This window comes from Gnatocerus cornutus, chromosome 2 (genome assembly GCF_029298725.1).
Source record: "Gnatocerus cornutus isolate USDA-ARS CGAHR chromosome 2, icGnaCorn1.1, whole genome shotgun sequence".
In the NCBI taxonomy this organism is placed as follows: domain Eukaryota; kingdom Metazoa; phylum Arthropoda; class Insecta; order Coleoptera; family Tenebrionidae; genus Gnatocerus; species Gnatocerus cornutus.
The window spans coordinates 6,945,992-6,958,146 of NC_142234.1; the positions used below are offsets into that span (position 1 = coordinate 6,945,992).

A 12,155-nucleotide genomic window follows, 5' to 3' on the forward strand; every position below is an offset into this window, starting at 1 on the left:
AACACTTGTGAAAATTAAACTTATTATCAGATATCAGATAATAAAGTATGACGCATCGTGGCGCAAGTAGCAAAGTCTAGAAAAATGTGTATTGATTTTGTCATTATTTCGATCGATATCGGCAAATCATGTGACACGCGAAATCTTGAATAAAATTTCCTGTTTATTCATTCGGAAATAGTACATAAAAAGTGCAATTTAAAGTGTGCCTGCAGTGTAGAGTTTAAAAATTTTGAACTTACCTCTCAGAACGATTTAAAATTATCGCATGGTAGTTGTTAAATTCAACACAAAACACTTGTTTGTAACAAAATATATTTAATTTATAAATAAAGTCTATTTTCTAGGAAAATATAGCTTAAACTCTTCAAAGTTAATTCTCTAAAGCCTAAGGATTAATTCGTACAACTCTATCTACACGCTAAATATTGCTACCAAAATCTCACTTAATCTAAATATAGATAATACCTATTTCTAAATAAAATTTTCTTTAAATATCCTCCTCGTCTGTTAAGGAAATAATACTTCCAAAAATATTTGAGTTTCTCTCTAACTTTTTTTTACGATTAGTGGCATTGTCGGGTTCTGTGTTGTCTTCAGAGGGTACTTTTGCTATAGAAAAGCGCCTATTTGACATTTCTTGTCGCTGTTCCGTAGGGGAACTGTAGATTATTGCACGTTAAAAGATGTAAACAAAAATGACAATGCAAACATGCAAACTAGTGACACTATAAAAATTAGCTATGAAAATTACCCCGAATGATTTGCTTTTATCGGTCCATCAGAATCAGAACTTTTAATTCGGCCATTTTCTTCTTCCATGGACTTATTTCTTCGGTGCGTTCGTCTAGGAGTTTGAATACTGAAACTTCATTAGTATATTCCTCATGTTATCCACCACTACTCACTCTGTTCTAATTTGTCTCTTGTCTAATTCTTTCTGAATCGATTGAGGTATCGGTAATGGCGACTTTGAACTCTTATCATCTGAGGGTGACCAAATCGAACTAGAATCTAAATCACTAGTGTTGAGAATTTCTGCGGAAAATGCAGGTCGCGCTGGGATGAGTGGTGAACTGCAACACACCCTACAAGTTCAAATTAAAATATCTTTTAAAGAGGTGCTTTTGTTAACACTTACGAATTAACTTCTTCTAGTTTTTTAAGTAGACGCTCGTTTTCGCGACACACAAGCTCGTGGTCTCTTTGAAGCATTTCTCGAGAAGAGAAAAGCTCGGAGTTTTCACGACGAAGAGTTTCGTTTTCCGTCATATATAAACGGACGAGTTCTGCTAATTGGGGACCTTCAAGTTCAGCTAGTTTTTCTAAGTCGACTTTAGGTGGAGATAATACAAGGCGTCTCTCTGGAAGAGGATAACAAGAAAAGTTGTACTCTGACAAAAATTAGAAAACAAAACCGCTACTGATTGACAAGTAATGTTCTGAATAGATCTCATTTTCTAAGGAAACTCTTTTCAATCGATATCTAAAGCTTTCAAGGTAATTGCTTGCAAAACAAGGGGTTGTATACATTCTGCTCATGTTTCCTGTTTTGCTCTTTGGAATTTTACCGACCAGATATTAACAAATTGATGCTTAACGTAAATGGTGAATTAACCACATTTGACTTATCGATTGATCAGATTTTAGTCTACTTATTTCCAATAAGTATAAAGAATTCATTATTGACAAACTGGTACTTTAAGCAAAACTTGGTGTGGAGATAATAACACTTTTCGTCTCTTTATAACGCAAATTATTGCAAATGACGTCAAAGATAAGAATATCACAACCAAAAAACGCCGATACCTCTGGTGGGACTCGAACCCACAATCCTCGGCTTAGGAGGCCGATGCCTTATCCATTGGGCCACAGAGGCTCGCAGTTTAAATTAAATACATTAGAAAAACCCACAATAGTTTTAATTTTAAATTAAGAACCAACCTGTTGGTAAATCCGCTGTTGACCCAGAATAAACATTCAAAGCAGAGCGTAAATGTTCGTTTTCACTTTGTAGAACTGTGACTTCTCGTTTCAAACTTAGGATTAGAGCCTCCCTAGGGTCCTAGAATTTTTTAAAAAGTTAAATAGGTGTTAATTTCAAGAAAATAAGTTTTTACCATTAAAACGATGGGCTTGGTTCTAATTTTCTTCGCCCGAGCCGCATAGCGAAGCGTGTTGAGAGTTTCACTAATGTTGGACCTAGCTGGAGATATGCACGCGATCTAGATGAAGATATTTTGTTAATTGAAGAATTTATTTTTACTTATTTTACCATTAATGTTACTCCATTTCCGGCCAAAGAGTCTGCGAGTAGTTTTGTTAGTTTTGAGTCTCTGTATGGAATGTGGGAGCTCTTTCGTTTTGAGTCACTAAGCGAAGAAATGCAGTAGCCTATTAAATGTAAAAACACATAGTTAAAACTAATTTTGGCACTCGTTCTATAAATAACTGTCATTCATTTATACACTGATTTAAAAAATTATCACTGAATTAATAATGTTGACCAATATTTTTGCGTTTAGTCACAACGATGAAGGACACTTATTTTTATTAGTTTTCAATTTTTAATAAATCTTTCATAACTTTGCTTTAAACTTATTGATTATTTAACTTTAATTAGTTATTTCATTAGTTTTACTCATTGAATTATTAACACAAATATACAAGTTGGTAAACAAATCTTTCGAACTAATAGGCGCACAGTATATCATCAAACTGTTGAGAAAATTAGTTATTAAACTATTATTGACTTCGTCCCGATATTGACTTTTATAAGTGAAAAGGTCGTGCATTTATAATGCATCTCCTATTGAAACTGATATTTGTTTCACGAGAACCAGTAATTGGATTCTTTTCATGGTCCATGAATAAATTATTAACACCTGATTTTAGTCAAGTCAACCTACCAAGAACCATTAAACTTTTATTGATATTATTCGCCTCTTCTAACGTTTTCCCTTCACTCTGCGTCTTCTTTGTCATCTCGCTCCCTGCCAAATCCACAAAATTTATTTTTCCAGATCTAGACAGGAAAACCCCATTTTCAGCTGGTTCTTCTGATGTGATATAAACTGTAAGTATCGTGTGACTTCGACTACAAAACATTGCAAAGTTTTGGTTCATGTTAATAAGGAATTGAACCTTGAGAAATCATTCATGTTGTGTTTTCCAACAGCTCTGTTTCTTAGTCCTTCTTCAAGAACTGCAATTAAGTCATCCAGTTCTTCGCAGTCTACAGTAAAGAGATTTTCGACAAAAAATCCACGGGCTTTTTTACTCCATCGTACTGCTAGGGGTTTCCGGGCACTTCCAGGATTTAAAAGATCGATTACCTGGAAAAAAAATAAAAAGTATGCATCGGCCGGGAATCGAACCCGGGCCGCCCGCGTGGCAGGCGAGCATTCTACCACTGAACCACCGATGCTTGCACAACACGGTGATTTGTAGTAGTATCGTGCCACAAAAAGGTCACATTTTGAACAATTTTTTTTACAAAATTAAATTAATTTGTTGAATAAAAATTTTAACATTCATGAAAAACATGTATCTACATTTTGAAAGATTTTTTTATTTTACAATAACTTAAAAAAAAGACATTTGCAAGTTTTTATAAAACTTCCGGTTATACCGAAAAAAGTAGTCAACTTCCATTATTTTGATTCTACATCTAAATTGAGATTAACAATCACTTTTTGTCTAATGTGCTATACCTAAATTGTACCATTTCAGAGATTTTTTTTATTTTTCTATTTTTGCGTTGATGTTATAATTAATTTAATCTTTACTTACAAATTTTCTAAGCGGAGGAAAAGTGTCAATACATGAAGTCATTTCAAAATTTAATTATACGTAAATCTCCGATAAAAAAATATTTGTTCTATTTGAAATAAAAATGTTATTTTACTTTGAAATAACCGAAAACTAACTGCCTACAAATCACACCCATTACCTACAATGTTTTTTAAATAAAATAGTGGGTTTAAATAATTCATAATTCTTATCTTGCAAAACAAAAATTCACCTTATTTGCTTACGAAAACTAGAAATAATTTTCATGTATTTGTGGTACAAATTTAATTTTAAGAAATATTTGGGGAAATGTGGTGCAATTTAATCACATTATTATTCACAAAAATACCTTCAATTTAAATGTAGAAGCCAGAAATGCAAAAATAAATAATATCTATGTATTGTATGTAAAAAGTGTCACATTTAAAATAAACAAGTTGCCATTCCTCACTTCTAGGTCATATTTCGTCAAAACTGTAGAGATTTGCGATGAATTTTTGCGATAATTTATGTGTTGAATTGTATCACCAACAGGTCACAAAATTTTGATAAATTATGACCTTGAAGTAACACTACTCAATGTAAAAGACATGTGCTTCCGATTAATCCGAAAGTGGCACAAAAATGAGATTTTTTTATACATGATACAGGCTGTCTCAGAACTCGCAGAGTAAATTTGCGAAAAAAATCTAAACTCATTTACGTTTTGTTTGTTAGAAAGTTTTTAATCCAATATTTAAGAGCATTTTTTATGTAATTTTCTTTTAAAACCAATAATAAATCAATAGAACTTACCTTTTCGTTGTATATTTCTAAATAACTTGCTTTTAGAATAAAGTGCACATCTGTCTTCTCTTGAATAAGTTGAAAAAGATACAAAAACGAACGTAAAATTAATCCATGCTTATCACTAAAAGGAGCCGGTTTAACACCAAACTAAAAAATCTAATTATGATAAATCCGACAAATTTCTACAAACTTACTAAACCCGGCGGTCCTGTTAAAGTGTGCGTTTTCCCGCTTCCGGTTTGCCCATAACAGAAACATGTACACCGGAACCCTTCCAACGCCATTTCTATTAATCTTTTCATACCAGAAAATTCTAAGACATCATCCTGAGTGGCAGCAGGCTCGAAGGCCACGTTATATGAAAATAGTTTTGGTTTCTGACCGCCGCTGGGTCCGCCAGGAATTCCATCAACCTATAAGGTTTACAATTTACAGATTAGTATCGTGCAGTTTTGTATTTTTACCAAAATTTGCCCATTTCCCGGGAACTGTATCACAGATGTATCTCCATGTTTTTTTTCTCGATTATTTAAAGGTCGGACCCTGAAAACAATGAATCAAGTTAAAATATCATGGAAAGTGTTATTTTTGTAATTTATTAAATATGAATGACCTGAACTGACAGGTGGACTTAACGTAAATGGTAGAAAAACACTTTTAATGTTTCTGACTAAACAAATGATAGAACCTGTATTTAGAATGGGGCTTACCTGACGACTACATTAATATTATCTTCTGTTTGGTTGTAGCTTGTAATTATTCTTTGGAGATGGTTATCGTCATCGAGTCGTTCTATACTGCCACAACTGAAAACAAATCAATCACGTCATAGTCTACAGAATAGAGTACATTGATAAACGATGTGAATTTTCGTCACTGTGGTATAATTAAAGTAACCAATTTTCTACTTAAATTCATGATAGTGTAGACTATCATTAGTGATTACTTAAAATTTTTTGCAAACTTAGACGCACCATTTTGTGTTGATTTTCCTCCTTTCTTTACCAATATTTGCAGTAATCGAATTCTTGTTAACAATAGATCCACTTCCAATAAAACAACGATTCGATTTGGTCTCACAATACTTCACCCGAAAATCTAATTAATCATATTTTTTTAAAATTCAATTCGCGTTTGGATCGCGAACATCAAACGTGTTGTTGGAATCTATATTATAATAGAGCCCATTATTGGTTGTTATAACAAACTCGTCTGATTGGATTCAAGGTATAATTATTATTTAAAGTTGAAGGTCGTAGTTCAGGGGTTGTTAGAGTTCACAGAAGTTATGCATGTACTAGGTTGAGCATTTATATCAAAAAAACGAGAATTCGTGAATTTGTTCATGTAGCCATTTCTGATAAATTGCTTAATCTTTATCGATAAAAGTAAAATACTGGTATTAGATCTAAACGATAAATTAATATCGCTGTGTTTTTATTTTTAGCCAAAAACAATTGACTGGAAGTGTAGTTCATTGGTCTAGTTTTGACTTACTGTTTCCCCATCTAAAATTGATAACAACATAAAAAATAATAACGTTTTATTAACAATATTTATGTAGTTTACGAAATAATCCGACACTTCCACTATTTTTAAAAAAAATATAAAAAAATAAATAAACATATCTCTAAGCGTTTTAAAGACGTCATGTAATGCTAATATTCATACTACGAATGATTTATCCGAACTAGGACGTTCTTTATCGATTGTGGAGTATAATTTGATTCATTCTTTATTGATAAGTTCGTTTAAACACATAACTTTACAAAACGCCAGACAGATAAAGCTACAATTCTGCATAGTTGTTAGCTTTTATCAAGATTGAAATTTCGAACGTTAATTAGATTTGAAGATCAGTGTAGTTTATTTCATTGGATTTTTAAGGTGGTACTTAATAATTCGTAATTGCATTTTTTAAGAATACATATAAATTGTCCTTTGAATAGTAATATGATTGTCTAAAACAAAATAAGTATTTTTTATTTTTCTAATAATTTAAAAATTGGTATCTCATCAGCAAATTAGTAAAAAATTGTTACTTTTTATACTTATTATTATTTAAATTTATTCGCTAGAATAATCCTACTATTTACTTTTATAATTTATGCGACACTTGTGTCTACCCCCAAAAATTGCTAAAAATTACGCTTCTTAGGCGTTGCGACGCACGCTATACTAATAATGCGTCAAATTGAGAAAGTTGATTAACTATCTATAAACGCATGTTTTGCGTTACGTTACTATTAACTCTCAATGTACTTTTATATTGCATATTAAAATAAATAAATAAAAAAAATATTGTTTTTTTAGAGCTCTTATTTTGTTAATACATATTTTCAAAATTTTTGATTGAGGACACACACTTTTGCTTCTGAGGTACCAGAATATTTCGATTTTTCGATAAATATATAATAATGAATGCTGGTTTTTAATGTTTGGCGCTAATTAGACCTAATTAGAAGCGATTTGTTTCATTTCTACATAGAGTTAAAACGAGTGATATCCAAAATCTGAAATTTTAACCAAGAGGTAAATTGCATCGTGTGAAAAAAATTAAAAAAAGAAAAGAGAATTTCTAATTTTAAAGACCCTCAAATTATTGTTCAGATTAACGATTAGTAATTTTAATTATTATGACCTCAATTATCATTGTTAGTGCTAACAAAAAATTGAAAAATCCGCCTGAAGTGTTATTTTATTATTGTTGCAATCGTCGTTAAAGTTAATTACTAATATATAGTTGAACCTACAACTGAAAAACAAGTCCTGAATTTGTACAGTACAAAATATTTTGTTTAAGTATATAGATCTAAATTATAAAAATTAATGTATAAAAAATGCAAAAGTTTCTGAATTATAAGGTGCGCGAATGGCGACCAAACAAAAAGAATAATTAAACATAATTGCAGCTTTCGCATAAAAAATGCAATATACTCGATTGACACTTCGACAAAATACATTATTAATGAATAAAACATAATATGATCTTTGATCTGAAAGTGGAATAAAAGCACGTGGAGTGCTAAACACGTGTCAAGTTTCACAGTTGTGGTGTGAACTCCATCGATAAATAGAATTTTATGAATGGGTGAATAATAAATATTTAAAACTTTGCTCATCGCGTCAATACATTCGCACGTGTAAACGGTGCTCAGGTTGTGTACAAGTTATTTTAGCAAAATGACCAAGTTGTTGAATTTATTATATTTTGGTCTGTGGGTAAATCTACGAAAAGAATGGTGGATGCGCCGGGTTACCCCAATTTTTGTTGTAATTTTGTATTTCCTTATTCTTGTACAAAAAATTCTCTTCGTATATGTGCTAGACAACATAAAAATGATTGGTTAATTAAGTTAATGGTTAAATTATGATCCAGTAATTCGATACCAATCACATTACGCCATTCTAATAAGTGTAATATTTTTAATGTGTTAATGTTGTCATTCATCACAAAACAAAAAGTGAGATGTCTCCATTTAATAACATTTACATTGCACTTTATTTTTTTTTGTCCGACTCATTATAAATATCAACTCGTTGACCTACAAAGTAAAACAAAAATAACTTTCATTAATGCTCTATATCAAAATTACCTACATTATTGTGATAAGTACGAGTAAGTTTATGAATGCGCCGGTACAAAAAAATACAAACATTGTAAAAAATTACCCGCAGAAGTTTGGAACATTCATTATTATGATTAATGGTATAGGCAATGTGTACAAACATCGTACTGATGAGAAAACAAGTTAAAATGGCAGTATTTTTGAAAAAAGAATAATAGAAAATAATAACACTTCGGTTGATTAAAATAAATGTAAAAATGACTCTATGGAAACAAGGAATTAATAAAATTAAAAGAACATCAACATTTTTTTGTTTTTGAAATTGCTTACGGAAATGAACAATTTTTATAAAAGAATTGTACAATGAAAATGTCATCGATAATTTTTATTAGTGTTTATTGCTTTCTATTTTATTGAAGTTCAGAGTAAATAATCAACAAATTCAGTCAGGAAAGTTTTTACTACTTACGACTTGGCGTTTAATAAATAATAAATTAATTGCAACATCTAATTCTCTTTCCGGCTAGTAAAATAATATCTGAATCTATTAATACATTTTCCAACTGCAACAATAAAGTAAAATTCCGGTTATGTTCATATACAGAGAGTTCTGAAAGTGGCGCACCTTGAAAGGGGGTAATTCAGTGAACCCCCAGAGTACCAAAAAAATGTTAAAAAAATTCCACACTTTTTATTTTTGCAGTAGAACCAAAATAAAATTAAAAAAATAGCAAAATAGTCAGGTCGGCTCATAAACGAGTAATGTAACTATGGTTTTGCCATACTTATCAACATTGTTGATTCAAAAATCATTTTTCCGATTTTTTTGCACCATGCCTTTGCGCAAAATGTTTTTTAGGTATATAACAAATTCATTTCATATCTCGAAAAATTGAAGTGGATAGATTTTTTTTTAATATTTTTTCGGTGATCTATGGCATTGCCCGATGATACAGTATCACAATGGTATAGTAAACTCAGTTGACATATACCTAGTAAATTTTATGGCCACATTATGAGAGGGCCGGGCAGTACTAATCTTTGCGATTGGAGACCATAAATGAGCACGAAATGAGTGCGGGCCTATTCAACCATCGGTCAACTCTCTACCTAGAACTTTGTCGGCTGCAGTTTACAACACCCAGTTTTATTTCTATGGGTGGTTTGACTTAAGCCATAAAATGTTTACTAGGTATATGTCCACTGAGGTTACTATACGCGACTTTCAGGACACCTGTATGTACGTATTAAACAAACAAAGTATTAAAACTTAAATTGTGTAAGTTATGCATAGGTAAACACATTTATTTTCATAAAAATAGTACGATATATGTATGTAAACGTACAATTACATATCATTATAACAGGGGTTGGTAAAAATGGATTTATGTCGAGTTGCATTGACGTTGAATCTGTCATGTGAATTATCCATTAGTTTATGTCGCGACAATAATCGCGGAAATGAGGTCATTTATTAAACAGTTGAAGTATAAAAATAATAGATGTTTCCACACCGAGAAAAATTGTTTGTAAGTTATTTGTAATATTTTTAAGGGTGTAACTGTAGTAGAGGGCTTATTTGGCTACTTGGAATTCTATTTATTTTAATGGTACCTTATTATAATATGGATATGTCTCTGGATATGTCACTGTCACAAATTTATACAACTTAAATGTGGATAATATTTCAGTCGATCAAATGAAAAAACCGACATCGGTTCGATGCCGATGTCGGAGTTTGCATTGCATTCAAGCGACTCATTTGGCGATTATGATCCCAGGAGATTTTTAACATTAGTTCCAATAATAATTACACCTCTAATTACATACAGCGTGTTTTTTCATACTTGGTTAGTGCTAATTACAGATAAAAAAAGTGTTTTTCCTATCTGTAATTAAAAATTAACCAACGATAAAAACCCGATATCGTGTAAAAAGTAAATATATAGGGTGATGAATAAAAAGCACCCATGAGTAGAAGTTCCATCTCAGAAATCAAAGCAAAATTAATCTAAACCTATTCTTTTTTACAATCCAATTTTTTTTTAAATGAAAAAATTGGAAATGCTGCTCAACATGCACTTTCTAATAAAATTTTACATTTGTCAGTCTCCATATCTAATCTAGATTAAGAGCTTTGTTGCAACATTAAAAATTTTTCCATAAAGCAAAGAAATGGTAGGTTTGTGTCTTCTTTTTGTGGCCTAAATAAAGCATCGTAATACACTCGCATGTCATGGCCCTTATTCACTCGGTTGATTTACTCCACTCGCTCGTGTTGCAAACTCAACCTCGTAAATATGAGATCTCATAACCTGCTCGTATAATAATATGCTATTAGTTGGAGATTATTGTAAAAGATATTGCCAGAAAATAACTTTATAGATTTCATTTAAAGTGAATAATAATTAAGTTTCAAAAATCCTAGCTGCAATTATGCAATAAAAAAACCCCACTGACATCCAAAAAGTCAAAAAAAAAATTGAGCCCAGAATGGTAGGAAGAGCGCAAAAACAGATTCACCGCTTCCAATTTTCTTACTATAAATTATAAAATAGCTTGGATCATTGTAGCATGAACATGAAAAGCACACAATCTACCGCAACCTCGCCTAGACCAAGAATGGTCTAAAATCATTCAGAGGTGAAGCCGACTCAAATTTTTAGTGCATTTATGATTTTGACTCTTTAGATGGTTCATACTGTTTTCATTTACGTTATACTTCCTAAAATTTTATGTCCCATAAACGTAATCACTCTCAAGATATTTCTACTTTTTTGGTCAGTCCAAGAAATTTTATTGCAACCATTTGAAGGTAAAAGTTGCTGTAAATCATTTAAAAAGTCAAAGTCATAAACGCACTTAATGTGGTGAACTTCTTTTTCTTTCTCGACGGCCTTTTTTTTAAAAACTTTCACAATGAGCATAAGTGGCCCCACGCAGGAGATTTAGACTCATAATAAACTTACTCGCTTCCTCTCGACCGTGGTAAGTCCTCTCGACTTTTCGCAGGACTACTCCCCCTTGATCTCACCAAAATCTTCTCAGGAGTTTGAGTCCTTGGTAGATCTGGACTATCCAAAACTTTTTTAGGAGTTCTGGCCGGACTTCGACCTTTTCTATTAGGAGACTGTGAAGGTGTAGATCTTGTGCTCTTGTTTAAGTTTCTTGCTGGACTTGAGCCACGAGATCTTGGAGGAGTTTTGTATAAGTTTGCTGGTCGTGTCACCATTGTGATCAATTGATCTGAATGAAACATGAGCAATGATTTAGAAATTATTATTGAATTGAACAGTGTTGACAAAAAAAAAGTAGGATACTGGCACAATGATTTAGAAATTTAGAGGGACAGATCTACTTTCTTGATTATAAAGCGATTTGGAGATAAATATTAAATTATAACCACCAATGTCAGTGAGGGCTATTCCTGTTATCTCTAGGTAAAGATACGTGTCTTGTAATCAAATACCGTGAAACAAGAGAAATTCAAATAAATACAAATCGAATTTTTTTATATTTTTTATAACGCGGTTTGGCACAGCAACGTGTTAAATTTGAACAATTATTATGGTATGTATAATAAATATAATGGTTTGGCAAATCGATAATAATTCATTGTTGTGAGGCACAAAACTTTTGAATACCTACAATAAAAGCTTTATCCCTAAATGCAACTATTGCAACTTTGAAATTAAACAACCTTTCATTTAGAAACTCAATTTCCATACAACCACAAGTGCAAAAAAAGTTATCTTATCAATTTGTTATTATCATACAACACACGTTCCTTACCATAAAATTCATTTGTTGTTTAATTTTCTTTTCCAAAACGAAAAACATAAATTTTAAAAACAACTTTTATCATTATACACCACAGATACTGAATATACACGACTTTTAAAGATAATGCCACAAGTATAGTGCTAAGTGTTTCTAACACGTGCAACGCGTGACTACTGACGCTACGAGACGCCTGAAAGCACGCGAACAAATTGACATTGGACG

At 31.6% G+C, this 12,155-nt stretch overlaps 1 protein-coding gene and 2 non-coding genes across 4 annotated transcripts; all 3 read right to left on the bottom strand.

The window, feature by feature from the left end:
* Positions 1-373: 373 nt before the first annotated feature.
* On the bottom strand, positions 374-12,134 carry Klp54D (Kinesin-like protein at 54D). 2 transcript variants are annotated; one of them, XM_088050758.1, is made up of 15 exons: positions 11,943-12,134; positions 11,120-11,396; positions 5,292-5,387; positions 5,046-5,124; positions 4,776-4,994; positions 4,588-4,728; positions 3,145-3,335; positions 2,910-3,097; positions 2,276-2,394; positions 2,121-2,225; positions 1,945-2,065; positions 1,142-1,364; positions 909-1,076; positions 755-862; positions 374-662 (listed from the first exon to the last, which is right to left on the bottom strand). In XM_088050758.1, the coding sequence occupies exons 2-15, from the start codon at positions 11,380-11,382 to the stop codon at positions 491-493; spliced, it is 2,193 nt and encodes a 730-aa protein (XP_087906884.1). In that variant the 5' UTR covers positions 11,383-11,396; positions 11,943-12,134; the 3' UTR covers positions 374-490. The 2 variants fall into 2 exon arrangements, with proteins under 2 accessions (XP_087906884.1, XP_087906883.1); XM_088050757.1 differs by having other exon boundaries at positions 909-1,088.
* Positions 1,807-1,879, bottom strand: TRNAR-CCU (transfer RNA arginine (anticodon CCU)). Its single transcript has one exon. It is a non-coding gene; the product is annotated as a tRNA-Arg (tRNA).
* TRNAG-GCC (transfer RNA glycine (anticodon GCC)) lies at positions 3,357-3,427 on the bottom strand. The gene has a single exon. It is a non-coding gene; the product is annotated as a tRNA-Gly (tRNA).
* Positions 12,135-12,155: the final 21 nt, after the last annotated feature.